The sequence below is a fragment of the Uloborus diversus genome, chromosome 5, assembly GCF_026930045.1.
Source record: "Uloborus diversus isolate 005 chromosome 5, Udiv.v.3.1, whole genome shotgun sequence".
In the NCBI taxonomy this organism is placed as follows: domain Eukaryota; kingdom Metazoa; phylum Arthropoda; class Arachnida; order Araneae; family Uloboridae; genus Uloborus; species Uloborus diversus.
Genome location: NC_072735.1, coordinates 152,255,288 through 152,277,947, shown reverse-complemented (window position 1 = coordinate 152,277,947; position 22,660 = coordinate 152,255,288). Strand labels below are relative to the sequence as shown.

At 31.0% G+C, this 22,660-nt stretch overlaps 1 protein-coding gene across 1 annotated transcript; it reads right to left on the bottom strand.

Moving 5' to 3' along the window:
- Positions 1 to 207: 207 nt before the first annotated feature.
- LOC129221853 (histone-binding protein RBBP4) lies at positions 208 to 22,605 on the bottom strand. Its single transcript, XM_054856201.1, has 13 exons — positions 22,498 to 22,605; positions 20,395 to 20,524; positions 20,261 to 20,311; positions 19,572 to 19,666; positions 16,520 to 16,693; positions 15,382 to 15,436; positions 13,693 to 13,753; positions 10,663 to 10,755; positions 10,284 to 10,351; positions 9,053 to 9,179; positions 7,094 to 7,306; positions 3,566 to 3,676; positions 208 to 460 (listed from the first exon to the last, which is right to left on the bottom strand). The coding sequence occupies exons 1-13, from the start codon at positions 22,514 to 22,516 to the stop codon at positions 392 to 394; spliced, it is 1,266 nt and encodes a 421-aa protein (XP_054712176.1). The 5' UTR covers positions 22,517 to 22,605; the 3' UTR covers positions 208 to 391.
- Between the last annotated feature and the right edge of the window lie 55 nt (positions 22,606 to 22,660).

Sequence of the window (22,660 nt, the reverse complement as noted above, 5' to 3'; positions counted from 1 at the left end):
TAGTGTTCAGAATGCAAAGCATAAATGAAGAGAAGCACTTCGAGATGGCTACTGAACAGCTTCTGCCCTACTCTCTAATGCAACCCCATTAGAAAAGGGAAAAACATTTAAACCCAATGTTTAATTTAGCGGCAAGTCTAGAAATGCTAAACTTTTTTTTTCAAAAGGGAAAGTTTTTAACAAAAACATAGTTATAAATGATTGAGAAACTTTATTATAAAACATTTACATTTTATTACAAAAGGACAAATAGCTTTCAGCAATTATTAACATTAATAAAGTAAAATGAAAGAGCAAGTGTCCTTTAAGAACTTCACAGATGAATATAATATATGCTCTTTTAAAATTCATTTAAAAATAGTGTTCAATATTAAAACAAATGAAAGAGCAATTAAGTTGCACTGGGTTCTAAGTCTGTAGCCAAGGCTTCTGGCTCTTCATCATTATAGATATTTTCAGCCTACAAAAAAAAAACATTTTACTTCAGAATCAACACTGGAACATTTAAAAAATTCTATAAAAGTCACATTTTAAAAGGTTCAAGTTTTATAATGAAAAACATTCATCCTTAACATTTTGAGGACAGGGTGCTCATAAAAAGTACTGTCACTCGAGGGATTATATCATGAGTCCAAAGATTCAGAGCTCCAAATGATTCATTTATAAGGGAATGGAAAGAATCTACTTTAAAAGAGCTTCATGGGTTACCATGAAAACTGCTCAAATCCAAGTGTAGTGTATAATCCAGAATATGAGAGAACTACCACATGAAGTAACGATTCAACTACTCATCAATTTAACAATATTTTTTTAAAACTTAATATATGATTTGTTATAATACGTGTAGAGCAAGTCTTGAAAGCCTGAATTTCAGTATGCTTTTTTCATTTCATTTTTGAAAACGTTTTGGTCAATAAAGTTTTGTTTAAATAAATATTTAATTAAAAAGTTTAAATAAAGCTAAAATTACAAACAGTACTAAAAGAAAGTTCTCTACTAGCATAGAGAACAAATTAGAATTAAGCACCTCAAGAATTATCAACATGCTAATGGTTGCTTCAAATCATGACAAAATTAAGCATCCTAATATGCTAAAATTTGATGATGCATTAGAAACATCATTACATGTCATACTTATAAACCAGGTGCCTGTCCAGGATTTTTCACAGGGTCCGTTTTTTGTGAAAAATCAAAAAATTTCGCAAAAAAAAAACAATTTTAGAATTTAGAGATGGCACAGACGGCATCAATTAAACTTAAAGTTGAGTGTTTTCTTCTACGTCGATAAAATCATCCTGGATTTTTTTTTCTGATATTTGGCGGGGGGGGGGGGGGGGCATCGCTGCTTCAAGTATCAATATTTATCTACCATTCTACATTCATTATGTTAAATTATACTAGATACATTTCTGTACAGTACTTAAAATAATTGTAACAAAAATATGAATAAATAAAATAAAATTCAGAATAGAGTCCAGCATTCAACTTTTTGACCCAAGACATTCTTAAAAAGCAAAGAATTTCGTTTAAAACTTATAAATATATTATTTAACAAAAATAAAAAGATATTTCAATTGTTTACCTCTTAACAAAGCGTAATAATTCTCAAAGTGAAGGCATCAAAAGTATAAAAATGGCTTGTAAAAGAAATGTTTTTGTTAAAATTATTTTAAAATTGCATTTTAGAGTCCTATAATCATTAATATCTGTGGACACAGTTGACCCAAAAAATAAAATAAAATAAACCATCTATTCAGCATTTTAATTTTTGACTCATAACAGAAAATGGAATTTTGCTTTAAAAACTTGAAATGAGAGTTCTAACAGAAATAAAGAGACTTTTCATTTATTTGAATGCTATAAAGCGAAGTTAGCTTGAAAAAAGAACAAAATATGATTCTCATATCGGATGTTAAAAGATTTCATTTTTCAAAATGTAGACATCTAAAGAAAAAAAAAACAGTAATTAAAAGAGTTTATTTAAAGTTAATCATCCTTGTTAGCATTCAAAAATCAAAACCCATATAATTATCTCCCAAAATAACAATTAAACATTGCACCGTAAAAACACAAATATTGACAATCAAGTCATTATAAAGGTTCAACGCCAGACCCTAAGTGGTGATAATTTTGAAGTTGGTAACCCTATCTGAAGCGATCATATTTTTTCCTCATCCTTACTATTCCTTTGCAGTTCTAAGTTCATTTCTCAGATATATATTATTGTTTATTAAATCATGAGCGGAGAAAAGTGCTTACCAATGCCTTTTCAGAGAAGTTTACAACACCGCCGCTAATTAGCTGTGATAAAACAAACAACCATTATATTTATTTGGCAGTAGCAATTCGCAAGAGTGCCGATTTTTTTTTTCAAAATTAGCCGATTTTGTATTAGCTAATTCCTCTAATTGGACTTTAAAAAAGGTTCAAAAAATTATCGGTTTATACACAGAAATATGCGTTATTTTGCTTTCAGATTTGCTCTTTCAATAAACAATTTGTGACAGATCCAATCTTGTTTATCAGAATTTTGTGAAGAGTCCGTTTTGTTTGATCGGGATTTTGTGAAAGGTCCGTTTTGTTTGATCGGGATTTTGTGAAAGGTCCGTTTTGTTTGATCGGAATTTTGTGAAAGGTTCGTTTTGGTTGATCGGATTTTTGTGAAGGGTCCGTTAACGAACCCAAATATCCTCTGGCCAGACCCCTGTAAACATCCATTTAATTATAAGTATGACATCCAGATCAATACTTATAAACAAATAAAAATTGATCAGAGTCAAAACAAGACATTCAAAAAAAAAAAAAATTGCACAAGAATTCTTTCAACTAAAGACAACCAGGGAAGTTAGGAATACTTCCCTGGTTGGAAGACAATAAGGAATAAAGAACATTTTTTTTTTCCCGAACTTGAGAAATTTTATTTTTAAAAGGTTTGAAAGGCAGATCATGTGATAAGAAATTGGGAGAAACAAATGGGCAAAGGAATGAATTTCAAATATTTTAGTACAGTATTATAAAATTTAACTTGCAATATAAATTCTAACCAAGCCACCAATCATGTTTTCGTAACTCATATACACTTTTCTACACAACTAAAAAAATACTAAAAAAAGTTTGGCTGAAAATGAATAGAATTATTCCCACTTCAGAAATTATTCTGAAATTGTCATTTTCATATGAAAAGGGATGGAATAAGAGTTTTGAAACAAAATTCTTAAATCAATTAGTATTTACAGTAACAGAATACTATTGTTAAAAGTGAGGCATTTTCAAACCTTAATTTTAATGTCGTTGGAGGCATGAAACAAACGATAACACTTTTTCTTAATATTGAAAATGAAAATTTACTTTGAAAGATTATTTGAAATGTTTTATTAGTCGTAACCAATTGGCTTTTTCGTTTCTGGTTCAACATAAATACACAACTAGCACATTTGGATATAACAAGCATACTGGGACTTACAAAATTACTCATTGATATAAATAAGTTTTACAGGAGGAAGACAAAAAGCATGACAATTACTTTGATATGAATTAATAATTTTCTGTAATAGCATGTACTTACCATCTGCCAAACTTGCATGATATTATCTTCAGATACAGAGCAAATTACCCATGGCTCATTAGGGTTCCAAGAAAAGTCTGAAATCTTGGCTGTATGGCCGCCATGAATGAACTATTTTTAATGAGACATAAGAAAGGAAAGTTAAGAATTATGAGTTTTTAAGATTTGACCGATTAAGTCAGAGTCGACAAATCATTGCTCACAATAAGCTCTTACAAAATATGAGCCTTAAACCAGGATACATCAGGCCTGGAGCCATCTAAATTATGCAATGATTACCAACTATAATAAATTTATTTTTATATCAACAAAATCACTAAATTTTGACCCAATCATATTTGTAATCTGCAAAATCTCAGGAATCCAAGAAAAGCTGTATTAATACAATCAAAATTTACATTAAAAAAAAAAGATGCTTGACTGTAAGTTTATTCCCGAATACTGTCACACAACAAATGGTATCAATGGTATAGTCAATATATTTATATACTAGCTGTGCTCATGCTATGAAGTTTAAAAAGAAGCTTTTTGAGCAAATGTAAATTTTCCTTCCCATTCCTAAATAAAAAGATTCCCTCTAGCAAATCAAAATGTGTACAAAAATTTTTATCTAAGCTCCAAGCATTTCACTATAATCACTTAAACTTTTTTTTTTTTCAAAAATATGCCTTTACACACAGGGTTGCCCTAAATTATAAGGCATTATTTTCCCCATTCAACATATCACAGCTGTGGATGGCTATAAAATGAAACACTTAAGAAATTCAAATGAGAAAGAAACAATTGAAGAAGCTAAAACACATAACCATGATAACACAAAATGAACTTTAATAACTTGAATAGAGAAGAGATTAGAAGCTTGGACCTTTGACTACAGGTAGAGTTAGAACTGGGGGTAAAAAAAAAAAGTAGTTTGTTCCAATGGTGTCAAAAAGAAAACTAGGACAATTTTTTGACTTTTTATTGATGATTTTTATGAAGAAAGTAGTGCCTGAAATCCAGCGAAGGATCAAAAAATTTGAGGTAGAAACTCCCACCGTGATTAAGTTAGAGAAGTGGAACAAATTGTAAAGAACGCAGAAAAATCTGCCCTTTCCTACGATGTATCATATCCATATGTGCGGGTAACTTTTCATCCCCATATTTGGGAATTTGTGTGAAAATGGGGTTTTAATTTAGAATTTAAAAAAAGAACTACCATTTGAAAATTTTCCAAACCGGTCTGCAAACTTTTTTGGGCTTAAAGAAGCAAACTGAAAAGTTCTGCGAAATCGGTCGGGTAGTTCGAGTTTTGCATGTTCAAACACACAGATGCTTTTTGTAGACTTAATTTTATTCTATCTATCTATATATTGACCATGAGCATTGCATTTCTCTCACGTTTTTGGACAGGATTCTTCAAGTTACTTTGTAAAACCTTCAAAATTTACAATGAATTTCTTTTTACAGCAGCAATCTACTTGAAATGGTTGCCACCAAGGGATCATTTAAAAAAACTTAGGAGTGTGACACATAAAAGCAAACATATTAAACACTCACAATCTTCAAATTCCAATTTAATATTGAATTTTGGGGAGCCATTGCAATGCACTTTTGAGGGTCCTTGTGTTTTTGGCAGAACTATGTGAAACATTTATCCTGAACATTTTTGAATTTCCTTCAGGGTGGTCGCAGGCCCCCTTTCCAATTGCAATATGGTAAATCCATCACTGACCATCTATTAGTCAAGGCCAAAGATGAACTCCTGGCCTTATGAAGACCTAATTTTTGCAGGAATTCTTAATCAAATTCATGAATCTCTACATTTTTTAAAGTTGAGAATGCATTAAAAAATTTCACAAGTTTTTCATGACCTTTACCACCTTACTATCTAAGTAACTTGATTAAGAAACTAACATATTAACATTATCTTCCATTATTTTTTCGATCCCTGAATTCCATTTATATTGTTCAATCTAATTAATAGTTACATCCATGCCACTTTTAATTCCGAATTTGAATTGAAGGCACAGAAAATTACACAATTTCCTCAAAAATTGCTTTTATAAATCGATCACATATTTGAGCAAAAAGCATGTATAAATTTACATTCAAAAAATATTTATAATACTTTTTATTAATCAGAATAAAAAACAAGCAAGGCAGAATTAATAGTCTTTTGCATTAAAAACCTAGCTTCTTTCATTTTGAGTTTTTTTCTTTCTTTTTTAAAACCTTCTCCAATTAACTTTCAACAGTTCAATCCTATGTCTCAAAAATATAAGATCTTTTGTATATATTTACTGCATATAAAACTTGAGAATAAGGTTGTTTACAAGAAAAACTAGTATGTTGTGGCCATCACGAAACTTTCTTCTATATTTTTCTTTTTTTTTCTGATCCCTCCCCATGCTTGACGAGGAAGCAATATTCCCAACAAAAACGAAATTACACATGCAAAAAGTTGACGACCATCCCAATGTCTGAATTATTGCAAAAGCAAAGCAAAGAGCGAAAATTGAAAGTTATTTTAAAAGCCTTGCTTGAATTAATTACAAATATTTTATTTGTTAGCAAACATAAGATGGCAACAGTTAAAAATTTTAAATCATTGAGATAATATTTCCGATCATTTCCATACAATTAAAATCACGAGAAATAAGCAGACGATTATCTATTACGATTTATCTTTCTTATTGTTGCATTAATAAAGCTATTTTTATTCGCTAAAAAATAATGATAATAAAAATAAATCAGCACCTCTCGGCACGATTGGCGCCAAAATTGAACCAAAGCCTGTTTACATATGGATTCACATATATTCCAAAATTCAACCAGAACGTAGCATTACTTCTTGAGATAGGGCACTCACAATGGAAAAAAAGAACGGGCGATTGCGCTACCCCCCCTTTTTAGCTGTTGACACCAAAATGAAATCAGCTCTTATACCCACTAAGGGCTACTTGCCGATAAATTTTTCTTTCATTCTGTTCATTATTTCTTGAGATACAGCAGTCACAATTGACGACAAAAAACGTTCTATAGCTCAACCCCCGTTTGAGTTAGACACCAAAATTGAATCAGCACCTGTTCCTGTTAATTACAACATATGGACCAAATTTTGTTTGATTCCGCCAGTTACTTCCTGAGGAATAGCAATCACGCGTAACTCAAAAAACGTCCCATTGCTCCACCCCCCTTGGAGGAATTCGCGCCTAAAACCAATGGGCACAAGCTCACATAGGGGCACATATGTGTACCAAGTTTCGTTCGATTTCATGCGGTAGTTTTTGCTGTAGAGCGGCCACAAAAAACTGGTCACACACAGACGTGACACACATACACACACACACAGACAGACAGACATTTTCCAAAAATAGTCGAAATGGACTCAGCACACCTCAAAACGTTCGAATCCGTCAAAATTCGAAATTCGAAAATTTGCACGAATCCAATACTTTCTTCTATATATTATATATAGAAGAAAGTAATAAAGAGAAAAAGAAAAGTTACAACTTTGAAACACAAAATATAATGTTGTCTAATTACCAGTAACTCGGGAGGTCCATCTTCTGCATCTTCAGGTGATTGTTCTTCGCCTATTTTACTCAAATCCCATACGTGAAGTCTCCTATCTGTTCCACTAGATGCCAATATAGTTTCATTATGTGGTGACCATTGGACTTGGAATATTTCATCTTTGTGAGATTCAAAGGAATGAAGCTTAAGTTTCAAATTTCGCAAATCCCACAGGGCAACAGTCTAAAAAAATAACGAATAAAGCATAAGCATACATTCAGCAAACAAAACGAGATAATTTTAATTGAATCAATGAAAATATATCAAGAATTGAAGTAATTTTTAACAAATACTATACAGGTAGTAGTTTGCCAAAACAGAATTTAATCACAATTAAAGCATTTGAAGAAACGGCAAAATTATTTTAGAAAATGAAAAATTGAATTAGTTTTCAGTAATTTAAGTTTTGACTTTCTAGTTCTGCTGGTACCCAGAATTTGCTAATCTTTTTCAATGAGGAAATCAAACTGAGGTTGAACAAGCTGAAGGAAATAAGGCTTTTTATATAGTAGTTGGAAAATTTTCAATACTTAAAATTTTTTTTCCCAGTGTTTAAGATTAAAAAAAAAATCTTTTTAAAGAGATTTTTTTGGATCCAAAAATTGTGATGGTACAGCTTACTAGCGCCAAAATATATTCATGCATAAAAAAATTAAATAAAAATTTTAAAATAATTCTCAAAAGTAGCAACTAATATATAAATAACCAAACCAGGGGTGCAGAAAATGTTTTTAACACCAACATTTCCCCCAATCTGTATGAAAATTTCCCCAAAATTTTACAATATGCTATATGTGTTTCAGATAAAAATTCATTCCTATTACTATAGGTAGAGATAGTTTTGGGGGGAAAAAAAGCAATTGCATCTTTAAAACTAATAGAATGAACTAGTAGCCTTAGAACTCAGCATCTAAAAAGCAAATTAAGTAAATGCATGTAAGTTTTAATTAAAATATCATATCTATATTTATTTTAAATGTAAATTATTATCCAACAAATAGTTGATGAAAATATAAAAAGTGGTGATCCAAAAGAAAATGCATTCAAAATACACTTGCAGAAAAAAAAATGGATTTTTCTTTTCTTTAAATCGAATCTGCAAAATTTTCCCCAGATGGTTCAAATTTCCCCGGATCCTAGATCGCCGGATCGGACAAATTCTGCACCCGTGAACCAAACTACCACTCATATACTAATTGTAAACTGCAATAAAAAGCAAAAAAAAAAAGTTTTTAAAATAACATAAATGCTGCATTCAAACACTAATTTCAAGTTCGAAGAAAATACGCGTCGAAATCACATGTAACCTTAAGTAAATCAATTATAAATTTAAATGAACCCTTAATGTGCATCAATGTTGTTTGTATACACTACATTTACTGACAATATATTAGTAGAAATACATTTACATTTTTTCAAAAGTTTCTCAAACTTAGGAAATAAATACAAGTACCAATTCATTTAATATGTTATTGGCAATGTAATGTGTGCAAATGCTATTTAAAATAAGGAATTGTTTCATGTTGTGGGGTCATTTAAATTTGTATCTGATTCGTAGTTACATACAATTTGAATCTTTTTTGTAGGGACTTGAAAGTTTGTCAAGAATGTAGTATTGATGTTAATAAAATAAATGTTTTGATTCTTTTAATTTCTGTTCGAATTAGCTACATAAGTGGCAATAATTTATTCTTATTGATGCTGTTTCAAAGTATGTTCTGTTACTTTTTTCCAAAAAGTTTTCAATCATACATTCTGATCACTGTTTTCAGTACAGCAGTGGGAAGACGTAATTAAATATTTACTTTTCTATCTTAAAATTCTTTTATTTTTAATTTTTTTTTTCAGGCTTTTGATGTTCCTGTAAGTTTTTTAAAAAAGCAAGTTCATTTTAAAGTCATAAAGAAAAATACTTCAAAAACTAACAACCTTATCTGCAGATCCTGTGGCTAAAATAAATTCACTGTAGGGGTTGAAAGAAAGACAGTTTACTTCAGCTGTATGAGCATCTACGGTGTGACTGGGTTTACTTGTGTTGTTTGATCGAGTGTCCCAGCTAAAGGAGGAAAACTTTAAAGATTAGAGAATGAAAATGTATAAAAAAAAAGAAAAACATCTCAATAAAGAAAGTCACGTTTTTTTTTTTTTTTTAAATAATAAAATCTTAAAATGTTCAAACACTAATATAAATTGGGAAGATCATAAAAACTTCAAGAGGTTTGAATACTACAATAATATCCAGTCCATAACAAACCCACAACTGAAAGAACTGTTTTAAAAATGCATCCATGCATAATAAACTTCTTGCAGAAGATTTAACTTAGCAAAGAGCATTTTTTTTCTTTGTAATTAGGATTCTTCTTTGGTAATTTCAAGATATCCTTTTTTGATTGATTTTTTTCCCCATCTGGTGTAAAAAGATTCATTATCTTAGATCAGGTCTAGTCTTTAATAAAATTTTACTGTACCATTTTCAAAGTTCTTTTCTAAACTTTTTAATAAAATAAAATAAGGGGTACCCATGAAAATAAACTGTTTCTAAAAGTTAAATACAGGGTATCTGCTACATTCAGTTTTAAATTCTATGACTTCTCATAGTGCAATTGTTTTAACCAAAAAAAAAAGTACATTTTTCCCACCTAAAAATTGAAGGAAAATTCTTACCGTGTTTTGTAAAAATGAAATTACAGATATCTAATCTAAGCTTTGCACACATTTCTAAACACTCAAATCATGTTTCTAAACATTCAAATGAAAATGAAATTCAATTCAATGAGCTAGGCTATTATTATAACTAAAAAAATAATAATAATACAATGATGTCTAGTGCTACAAATGAAATAATTCTATTTCTTATTGCATTTTAAAAAAAAATATGGATCTGCACATAAAAAAACGGCTAATATGCGTAAATTTTACGCCTAACCTATAAAATTCGATAAGTATATTCAGAATTTAAAAATCTATGACCCATTGCCAGTTTCCATGATTTTTGAGCATTTTTTGCTGAAAATCATGATTTTCCAATCATGGTCAAATTGCAGAACATTTGACGATTTCCCCCGACTTTCCAGGTGCGCAGATACTCTAAATAATTGAAAGCATGAATACATGTAGAAGAAAACTCATAACATAATACAATAAACAAAACCATACTAACATCATTAACTTCTGGTCATCAGCAACAGATCCAAAGAGACTTTCATGCAAGAGATGCCAAGCAACATCCTGAAAGTAATTTCTAATTTAAAACATTTTACTCAATTTTAACTATGGATATAAAGCATGTACTATTACTTATTTATAAATCAATTTATAAGATGAATTTCATTAGTTTTCACATTCTGTGCTTTCTGAAGCAATCATTTCAGTTTTACAGAACTAGCAGCTAAGAAAATTAGCATTGCATGCTTAACTACATTTCAATAGGCATGAAGATGAAATGCCTGTGTATGAACACTGAAGAAAAGGGTTGCAATATGCAGTTTAAGAAAACATATTAGAAACAATTTAAAAAAATTTTTAAACTGTACTCAAACCTCGACAACTGCAGTATGTCCAGTAAATATAGTTTTTGCATCAACAACTTTGTTATCCCTTGGAGTTGCATTGATGTCCCACAGGCAAATTGTCTGAAAATCAATATTTATCAAAATATTAGTTATTACAAAGCATTGAATATGCAAAACTTTCAATGAAGAAATTTTAAGTTAAGCTTCACATTTCATATCAGAATATAAATTAGAGATAGTTTTAATTTGAAAACAGTAGTAAAATTTTAAGCATTTGTTGTCAGTAATATCAAATTTATGCATTTCTTAGAGGTACCTTTTTTCTAATATTAAAAAAATAACAAAAAAGTACAATTGAATTGTAATATATTCAGCAACAATATATATACACAATATGGTAAGAATTTACCAGTAAAATAACCAGCTAATGTATGCATCACATGACTTCCTTTTAAGTCAGTTTAATGATAGCAGTGCCTTGGATTAAGCAAAGAAACACTTGAAATATTTTTACCAAGTTTGTTGCAAGAACCAGACCAAAAAAAAAAACCCGTTTATACAGATTAATTTTCCCAATATTGGACATTTTGTGATCCATTAAAATGTCCAAATCCATTAAAATGTCAACTCTCTAAATATTGCCAATAGTGGCCAAAATGAAAGCAGATTTGAAAAAAAAAAAATGTCGCCAAGTTGGCGACAAAACTTGACGATATATCGCCAAGTGTTTGCTAAATTATAACACACTGGAGTTTTCATTGAAGTTAACAATTATTTCCCCCAAAACAGGTGTAAAAGACCCCACTAGGAGTCCACATACCAAACTTCCAACTTTCTAGGACATACCGTTCTTGAGTTATGCAACATACAAACTGACGTCATGAGAAAAATCATTGTAGTTACCTTGGGGATGGTCAAAATGGATATTTCAAGTGTGTATACATTCTTAGGAACTTATCCACGCGTGGTCAGGTTCAAAAAAAAACTCAACATTCATTCGGGGATGAGCAAAATAAAAATTAATGCAGTTTTTTGAATGATTTTTTTTTTTGTAAATACAATACTTCCTTTTACAAAAAAGGAAGTATTGTATTCACAAAAAAATTCACTCAAAAATCAACTTTAATTTCCATTTTGCTCATCCCCAAATGACGAGTTTTTTTTCGACCCGACCACACGTACATATGTACCTAAGATCGTATAGACGCCCAAAATATCCATTTTGAAGTTTCCCGAGTTAATTACAATGAGTTTTCTCGTGACCTCTGTATGTATGTATGTGCGTATGTATGTCACATAACTCAAGAACGTTATGTCTTAGAAAGTTGAAATTTGGTACGTAGACGCCTTAGTGGGGTCTAGTTGTGCACCTCCTTTTTTGGTTGCATTCGGGTGTTTCTAAAGGGTCTTTTGCACCTTTTTGTGGGGAATTCATTGCTAATTTCGATGCAAACTCAAGTAGTGTTATAATTTGGCGGACACTTGGCGATATATCGCCAGTCTTTTGGTCGCCAAGTTTTGTTGTCAGCTTGGCGACAAATTTGGCGATTTTTTTTTTTTTTAATCTGGTTGCAATGTGGCCATTGTTGGTGATATTTAGAGAGTTAGAGAGAGAATCATATAAAAATTGCAATAATAGGGAAATAACATTAAATTGGTGTAAAAGGAATCATCAGCTCGTTTGTAAAAGGAAGTAAACACAAAAAGCTGAAAAATATTGTTAATTAGTAAATCAGAACATTAAAATATTTTTCTTTGCAAACCAAAGTATGCACATGCACTAGGTGAATAGATTATTGTTAAATTTTCATACTATTCAAGTAAAATTTTAAAACATACTTTGGATGCAATGGCTACCGACAGTGAAACAAAAAATTATGGGTGAACTTCAAGAATGACCAGTCACATCTTATTATATCAATACAATTCAATCGATAAGATATATTTTGCCTCAACTATCAGCAATTTTTTACTTCCTTTTACAAAAAAGGAAGTATTGTATTCGCGAAAAAATTTTCACTCAAAAATCGCCCTTAATTTCCATTTTGCTCACCCCCAAATGAATGTTGAGTTTTTTTTTCGATTCGACCACATGCGGAAAAGTGCCTAAGAATGTATAGACACGCGAAATATCCATTTTGACCATCACCGAGGTAATTACAACGACTTTTCTCGTGACGTCTGTATGTATGTGCGTATGTGCGTATGTATCTCGCATAACTCAAAAATGGTATGTCCTAGAAAGTTGAAATTTGGTACATAGACTCGTAGTGGGGTCTAGTTGTGCACCTCCCCTTTTGGTTGCTTTCGGATGTTCCTAAGGGGGTCTTTTGCACCTTTTTGGGGGGAAATCATTGTTAATTTCGATGTAAACTCAAGTGGCGTTATAATTTGTCGGACACTTGGCGACAAATTTGGCGGAGTTTTTTTTTTTTTTTTTTGGTTTCAATTTGGCCATTGTTGGTGATATTTAGAGAATAAATATTGAATCACATTAAAATAGCGAATAATGGGGAAATGACATTAAATTGGAGTAAAAGGAAGTCATGTGATGCACACATCAGCTCGTTTACTTTATTTTCTCCGACTTTTATTTAACAGAACTTTTCTATGCCCGCTGTGCTTTTAAAAAAATCATGCCTTAACCATAATAATAAACCCTCAAATTTAATGCTGATATCTTTTATAGTATATATAGTAAATATTTTTATCAAACTCTTAAATTTCAAGTAAAGATACTTAGAGAGTAAAATGAATGAATATTAACTATGATTTCCAACTCTAATTTTAACCAAGAAAAATTCATATTTTAGATTAGTTACCAACAAACAAATACAGTTGGCTCTCTGTTTAACGACGGCTTTTCTCTGTCCCAGATGGTCCACAATAGTGTTAAAAGTATTCTATTTAAGGATGCTTTCTACTCAAGGACAATTTTTTTGTGGTCCCTTGAAAGTTGTTAAACAGAGAGCCAACTGTATTTAACTCATATATTAATGTACAAATATCGATAAGCAAGCTAGATTTTATATTAGAAAAAACCAACTGAATACTTACATGATCATCAGAAGCACTGAGCAAATGACCATTTAAGTTTGGATTCCAAGACAATCCATAACTAAATAATAAAAGAAATACTAAATTACATTTGAAAATCGGGAATCTAATAGGTGTAACAAATAAATGGAGAACTAGTAACAAATTTTATGTATGACGACAGGTTAATTCTAAGAACCACTTGCATAAATAGAATTTAGGGTTGCGTCATGCTTATTGAAAACACTAAAGCAAGAGTTCTGAGGGGAGTTAGTACCTATATTTCGAGAATTAATTTTGGCACAGTATACTATTTATTTTATTGAAAATTCACAAATCAAAGTTTGATTTGCAGTTTCACAAAATGAGAGATTTTCTATTTAAATAGACTTGGGGGGAGTCTGGGCTCGTGGGACCATCTGACAAGTTGCATTAGTCTCAATAGCTTTAATACTATTACTGTTTTATATTTTAATGACCAACAAGTAACACTTCTAGTGCCGTGCTTCGCACAAAAGTTGTATCTGCATCCGAGTTCAAAATGAGAAATTGCCGTTTAAAACCATGTGCCTCCGTGTACAGTATAATCTTGATTTAACAATTGTCAAGGGACTGGAAAAAGATATTGTTTACTGGCAAAAACATTTAGGGATTTTGTTTCTTTTCCTAACCCCACCATTTTGGTATATTCATTTTAGGTTTAATAGCAGCGCAAATTTCAATGAATGCAGAGATTTTTTTTCTTTTGAAATCGCTACTTTAAATAATAAACAAACGTGCAGTACTTTGCACAATTGTTTTTGTTGGGGAACAGGATTAAATGTTAGATAAATGGAGATAGATAAAGATTGAGACAAATTTCCATAAATTGACAGATTGTGGGAACTATAGCTGACAAGTCCCAACCCAACTACATGACAAGAGATAGTGCGGTGATGCTGCCAGGGTGTACGTTGTAGCGAGAATATTCCCATATCGAGCGGGAAAGTGTAGAGAGTACAATTGTCTGCAGTCAAGAGAGGGGACCAGTGTGGTTCGCGACTTTTGAAAGACTTGGCTGAGGTTGAGTACCGCTTCAAGTACCAGAGCTGGAAGGTACCGGGTACCATGTGCTATATTAGGACCGGATGCCCAACATCCAGAAGTAACAGGACATTCATATTCTTGTGTAAATAGATTATCATCATCATTAAAGAACCATTTGTAGATAAGCACCTAATAAATACTCAGTTAAAATGGAAGTCGATGTGTCCCCCCACAACTAGATTCACCTCCAAATTTATTCAAGCAGCTGCCGAAGGAAGCAATCTTGGCAGGCATAAAAAAGCGATTGCCATAAGAAACTAACTGCACATCTAGTTGGTTGTAGATAGTTTTTGAACATTTACGTTATAGAGACCAATTTAGTTCAGAAGACTAGGGTTGTCATAATGAATATAAATTGTCATTCAATGTTTTTTCTAACAGTTTATAGTTACATTTCTATGCATAATATTGTTTAAACATTTATGTTGATTCTAACATTTGAGTCATTCTTTCTATTTCAACCAATCCTCAGACTTGCTTACATTACACAATGCTTGATTTGAAAAAATTACCTGTCATTTCACTTTTTAATCTACAATGCATAATAAATAAAACAGAATTAGTGAAACAAAAAGTTATAAAGTTCATTCTAGATTTTTTGAACAATTAAAATCTTGTACATACCCTTCTTTTTGGTGTCCTCTCAAACGAAGATCTGGACTACATTCACCACTTGGGTCTATAGAATAAAATTTAAAATTAATTTACATAAGACCTATGCTTGATATGCTTAGCATCAAAACCAACTATTTATTATTAAACAAATTGACGTCATAGGAAAGAAAAAGATTTCTCTTTCTGTCCATTCAATGCTTCTAAAATAATTTTTATATAACAAACCTGGAGTGTAAGATTTCATTTTTTTTTTTTTTAATTATCTACTCATTTACAGATAAAAATAATTTGCAATGAGCCAGTTTTTACATAAATCACTTTTTTTTTTCAGTTTCCTTTGAAATTCAAACTAATTAAATTCATGTAATATCTCAATTTTATGACACATCTGTGCCTCAGAGCCAGACAATGAAGTCCAAAAATGGTGGCTTTCAGATTATTACTGTATTATACATAGAATCTTATTCCACATTAAACCATAACATAATTTGTTAAAGTATTTTCTTTGTAATTATTCACCAGTGTTCTAAGAGAGTAGTTTCAGATCAGAATGATAAATATTACTGATAATTAAAAATGCTCCTCGTGACAGAAAAGATTTCTTTCATGCAAATTCTTAAAAAAACACACACACACAAAATACGGATCAAAGCAAAAACCTGGATGAAACCTAAGTCCAATTACGAAAGAAAATTTTTTAGGAAATCCATGAGCTGGTTTTGATACTAAAAACCACACTTTATAAAAGTAGTCAAGTTTCCAACTAATAAGTAAAGTACAGTACAACCTCATCCATCCAGACTAACTGGAGTAAAAATCTATTGGAAGATCAAAAACTTGGGTAATATAGACAATAAGCAAAACAAAATCTTAACTGAACAAACTTGCTGTTTAATTTTGATTTAAGAAAGGTTGTTTTGTACATACATAAAATTGTTTACAAGACCTAAAAAAAATAGAAAAATTAACTTTCATATTTTTCTTAACAAAGAATTGGTCCACTACTTCAAGAATGTGTGGTGTTTGAATGACACGCAAATCAGGCAAACGCTTTATCATTAACATTAATGATCAACATAAAAACCGAAAGTTCGGCAGACTCGCATATTTAGACAAAAAACAATAAAGAAGAGATAAAAACACATACCTGGTTTTGAAGGATGTTTGGTATAGTCAAATATCAGAACATCACTAGAAGGTGTCTTAGTAGCAATTATACACGGATTTTGAGGCATAAAACGTGCACGATTAACTTCTCCTTCGTGGTTAATTTTGATTTCTATTTCAATCTTTCCACTTACAGATCCAAAGCCCCCAAATTCTGAAATGAATAAAATATTTTAGGTCTGCAAATTGCTATAATTTAACATGTTTCATTAAAATCTGAAGAAACATACATAGCACTACTCATTTGAATTAAAAAGTAGGGATGTGTCAATTGCATCATTCATGAAGAGGTCAAAAAAAAAAACCCAAAATAAATAAAAATAACAGCTCAGTACGATCTCCTAAAAATGGCTTTTTTTTTCTTTTGAACGGTGAACAGTTAGGGACACTATATAGATGCATTTGTGGTTTTATTTTATTTATTTTTTTATTACTATCATCTTCAAATTTCTCAATCAATCACAGATTTCCTTTTTCTCAAGGCACTATAATTAATATATTCCTTTCGAATCATTTTTACTTTCTACTTCATTCAGCAAATTTTTAATGCATCCATTAACAGTGGCAACTGATTTGGGGGCAAGGGGGGCTACCGCCCCTGCATTTTTTCCATCATCAAAGATTACCTCAACGTTAAGATTTTAATTTCAAAACATTCTGGGCAAAATTATCCAAACATTAATATCACCAAATCTTGTTTAAAATTTAAGATTGAAAATTTTAATTTTGAAAATTTTTAGAAGAAAAAATCCTTGAGCGCACTTCCTATCCTTCTTTTAAATCCAGAGATGACCTAAATTGACACTCCATTTTGAGGAAAAATATTCAAGAAAAGAATCTTCCTAGATAGCGTAAAACTGTGTTTTTACCAAGACTCCAAATTAGAAAGAAAAAAAAAACTGGAGATCTTTTTCTGCAGTCCCCAAAAAAACTTCAAAATCGTTCTTAAGATTTCATCCGTTCAAAAAATAATGGGAGAACCTCCGAACCCTTTCGTTCCTCTTTAAGTTGATAAAAAAGAAGTCTGAAATTTTCCGTTTCAAAAGATGATTAAAAAAATTTTTAAACTTTGCAAAATTTCTGGGAGAGAATCCCAAACTCCTTGCTCTCAGTTTGCTAAAGATTGCTTTAATTTGCGTCTTTAAGACATCAATTTAAGAAATTTTTAAGACAAGAGCCTTCCTTACCCTTACATTAACAAAGGCAGTCTAAGACAACCCTGGAAACTCCTCTCCATTTCCCAAACAATGACTAAACTGTTCTAAAACGCCATTTTTAAAACTAAGATTCCAAAACCTTTACACAAGAGAACATCAAAAGACTTCTGATGTCCCCCCCCCCCTTTAGTCGCTCAAGATAGTCTAAAATAGTAGTCAGCTTCCTAAAAATAAATTTACAGCAGCACTTATAACTCCCACTCACAGCCTCTGTCCATTAATAATATTTTGTGTCACTTGGTAGGACTACATACAAAACCACTTTGACTTAGTGGCAAAAAGCTTTTCTAAAAACTCTTTTCTCGCAATCTTATTGCCAACTTACAAGTCAATAACTTTACATTCAATATCCAGAGATTTTCTTATAAGTATTATTACAATATCTCCTCCCTCCTCTTAATACATGTTGCATTTTCTTTCTTTTTTTTATAGGTATCATGAGATAATTTTGAAACTCCCCAACACTTAAGTGGGACCTTTTTTTTAAAACTAAATTATCTAGTACCCTGGCTGAGCTACCGATATCTTAGTTAATTTTCTGTTATATAAATCGGTTTTTGTTAAAAGGGTGTTTGTTAGTCGACATTGTTTGGAAATGAACTTAACGACCTTTTAACAAAAAATGATTCATAAATGGTCTATTAGTCAGGGATGTCCACCTAGGGAGAGGGGGGAGGAGGAGGAGGAGGGGCATGACTCATACTGCACCATTAAAATTTTTAGGGGGTGGTTTGATAGGTATTTGTCCCTTTTTTTTTGGGGGGGGGGGTCTTTGCAATATTTAGGTGGGTTGCGCTCTTGCTCTTAGCAGGGTTGGGCACCCCTGTATTAATATAATTGCTATATAAATCTAAACCTAAATAAAATATTCTTTATTTTTTTATAGGTATATTTTCTTACTTTTAGGTACAAGTTATCTTTAAACAAAAGAAAATGACTGATCCAATGAAACATTGTAAATGTACATGAGTATGCCTTATAGAAAAATCACCAAAAACATTTTTAAAAGAAAGAGTTCGATGAATGGGTTAAAAAAATTAATAATCCTCTCTTAACCAGATCATTAAAAATTACGACATTGCCCATCTCAATTAAAAAGTAAGTATTTTCAAGTATTTCAGACCTCAAAATTCCTTTTCTTAAACAAGGAGTAACACATTTTTAAAACATCACCAAAGAAAGATCCTAGTTCAAATCCATGATATAAAAGGTGCTTCAATTACAAAGACATGACAATATCACTACATGTGCTAATTATTCCAAGATTTAAGATCATCAACAAATAGTAAGAGTTATTTGCTTAAGTACTTTTTCCTTTAATTTCAAATGGCGACTAATAGGACAACCTATATAAAAATGAACTGAAAATTCATAGTAAAAAAAAAAGATATTGGTGAATCTATCAATCTATATTTGAAAGTTCAATGGCGTTCCTTCAAGGAAGTAGAAAGCAAGATGCATCCGGAAGCAAAATGAAACATGTTTATTTCTTCTTGGCAGTCATGCAAAAAACTAAATATTATTTGTTAAAAATAAATAAGGTTTTAGAAATTATGAATAAATTTATCCAATATAAAAAAATCCATGATTTCAAATTCTATAAAAAACATAAAATGTAAGACGCACATCCCCCCCCCCTATCATATTAGAAAGTTAACTTTTAAAAAATTAGAGGCTACTATTTAAAAAAGAGCAGCATTAAAAGTCACTTTTAACTCAAAATATATCTTTGCAAACTTTTATAAGAAAGGTCTTGTTTGGTCTGATCAACAGATATATTAAAGAAATTATAAGTGAACATTTATTCATTAATACCTCCTTTTTCACTATCATAATGAGAAGCATCAAACTGTGCATCTTCACTTGGTAACTGCACACTTGCTATTAGCAAATGATTTTGTTCATCAGACCTACAAATAAAGCAATTAAGAATATTTTTTAAGAATCTACAAATAAAGCAATTTTACCAAATACAAAAATATGTACAAAATAAAATAAAAATGGGAGTCCTTTATTTATAATTAGCATGAAACTTTAAAATTATCTGGACTTTTAAAAAGGTTATCAAACCCACTGTTAAAACATTAACTGAAAAAAAATTTATGAATTTAACATTTTCAAAAAAATCTGGGGTGAGGAGAAATATTTAACAATACTTGTGTGGGTGAGAATATCAAATTGCACATTTATTTATTTTTTTCGATGAGGTGAAAAGAAAAGCAGACCAAAGTGCCTCCGACTCTTCCTATACGTAATTTTATTTCATTTATACTGTATAACTAATGAGGTAGTTAGTGCAAAACTATATGTTTACAGTAAATACAGATGAAAATTAATTTTTTTATGTACTTTATGTAAAAACAAAATACAGACTAAAGACTTAGAATGGTTCAAATGGTTTACAAAAATCAATAACCTCTTCACAACAACAATAATTATAGCAATGCTCGTAACTTCACAGAAAACATAAGGGATCTTATAGTGAGAATCTGATTTATACATACGTGTGAGTTCCCAAAATCAAACGATGTATGGAATAATCTTTGCCCTCAGGCCTATAAAGAAAGAAAATAATATTTCAAATTTATCACTAATAAATTTAAAAAGATGAAATGGTTAAAGTTGCAATGAAACTTACTTTGTAACATCTGGCAACCACTGAGCAGTCAAGCTGGGCCATTCTAAGGCATGAGTCATAACCAAATCATATAGAAATGGTGTATTTTTCTTCCATATCTTATACTCTTCATTGATGACACGCTCCTCGACTGAAAGAAAAAAGATAAAGTATCATCATTGTGCCTCTAAAACATGTTATTTGCACACGTAGGAATTGTTCAGGAAGAAAAAATGCCATAACCTTGAATTTCTGAAATTTGAAACTGGTTTCAATTTTAATTATTTAGTGTTTTCTGTACATTAAATTAGCTCTGGAATTTATTTTCAAAAAGTTTGCAGTTGCCATTTTTTTTTAATTTTACATTTTAATGGAGCTTTTTTAATGTTTATGTTGACTCAATAGTTTATATACCTTTAAGAAAACATGAAAAAATAAATTAAATTAAAAATAAACGCCCATGATGCACCAATAAAAGGAAGACTGCAAACATTGTACGATCACAGAAGCAATATAACATAGCGCGATACTTGGGACCAATCCACAATGTCAAATTACTCATGAATCAATGAAAAGGTATTTGCTGAACATAGCGGGTCTTGGAGGAGAATGACAATACACAGGCCAGTTTGAAATAGCACCAAAATGTTCACAGTAAAAATTAAGCAAATTTTAGTAACTAAAAGTTCCAAGCCTTTTTCATGCAGTAGGTAGGAGTTAATGTGGAAGACAGCTGGCTTCTGAAAGTAGAGTTTCAATTTTAGGTATCAACTGATCCATGGCAGCACCACCAGCAATTTAAGCATAATTCTCAAGGGAAGTGAAAATCTCCAGAGCATTTTGTACCATAATTACTGCTAGCAACCAGGGCTCAAAAATTATATTGCCCAACAAGCCAGGGACATAAAAATTCTGATGCGGTGTGAATCCTTTACCCTTACGTGTCCAGCTGGGCATGTAATTATAATTTTTTTAACTGAGTATTGGTTATTTTAATGATGACTGATGACTTATAATGTACTACTTATTTAAACTTATATTTCTGTCTTATATTGAAATAATTTTTGATTCAAATAGTTAAAAATAGTAAAAGCTGTTAATTTTTTTGTCTAATTAATGCTATAATGACGAATTCAAATATTTTTGTTATTATCTATGCAATAAAAAAACAGAGCATGTAAAACTTTTATTCCGGCATGTATTTTCTAGACAAACATGCACGGTAGGGCATGTAAAATGTTTAAGATTTTTCTAGCCCTGCTAGCAACCAAGGGGGAATCATTACATGGAACATACCAACTGCGCGAAAAATTTCCCAGTGCTGAACTAGCAGTTGCCAGTTTTGCTCCTTTTACTTATTTTTACATTTTAAAGGAACTTTGCATGTACAGTCCAACCACGGATTGCATGGAATTTTCAAACGTCCAGGTAAGGCAAATCTATTTGAATACAGGGGAAAATTAAAAAATTTGACGCAAGATTTCGCTCATTTTAATGAGACTGTTTCTGCAAAAGCTGACATCAGTAAAAAATAATAGATTTGTCCATTTCCGGCTGTAAAACGGATGTGTGTCTTTCCATACAATCCTTGGTCAGACAGTAAGTTGATGATTTATTTCATTTCGATAACATGACTAAGAGTGGGAGTTACTTTTCTACCTTTAGTGAGTCAGTCAAAAGAGCCGGGGACAAAGGTTGACAGATACACTAAGAGATGTTTGGAGGATTTCAATACTTTTGACAGAGAATAGTTAGTATTACTTTGCTATATAGCAAGTGCTTGATAATAAAAAAATAATTCATAAAATTATAGCAAATTGCATATGTCACATCAGCTTCTACAATAAAAAAATTCTATTAATATATTCAAGGCATTACAAGCTTACACAGATTATATAAGCTCTACGTATGGTTTCAATCTATAATATTAAAATAGCGCAGAATTAAGAATTTAGAAAAGCAGTAAAACTTTTTAAATACCCACAACACAAGTTCGTATCTACACAGCGTTAACCCTAAGTAAAAAATAAATCTAACTCATGCACGCATAATCAACACAATCTGCACAGTGATTCATCAAATATATTTTACAAAAGGGAATAGAGACTTTAAATTTGTAGTTACCGGCATCTTTATCTGTCATTTTGTCAAATTCACAGATATAATTCTACAGCATTCAACAAATTTGCAAGGAAATGAGCATACAACTTTGGCGCTAAACATAGAGGTCGCTTCAAATGACAAATTATAAGTCCGCACTCATGGTCAATATTTTTGGATTCAATAT

Bases quoted from the DNA above. Each gene is read 5' to 3' on its own strand.
- LOC129221853 (XM_054856201.1), bottom strand. The intron at 10,756-13,692 runs GTAAGTATTCAG...ATTGATTTTCAG, and splicing joins TCAGTGCTTCTGATGATCAT to ACAATTTGCCTGTGGGACAT. The intron at 461-3,565 runs GTAAGTACATGC...TTTTTTTTGTAG, and splicing joins TCATGCAAGTTTGGCAGATG to GCTGAAAATATCTATAATGA.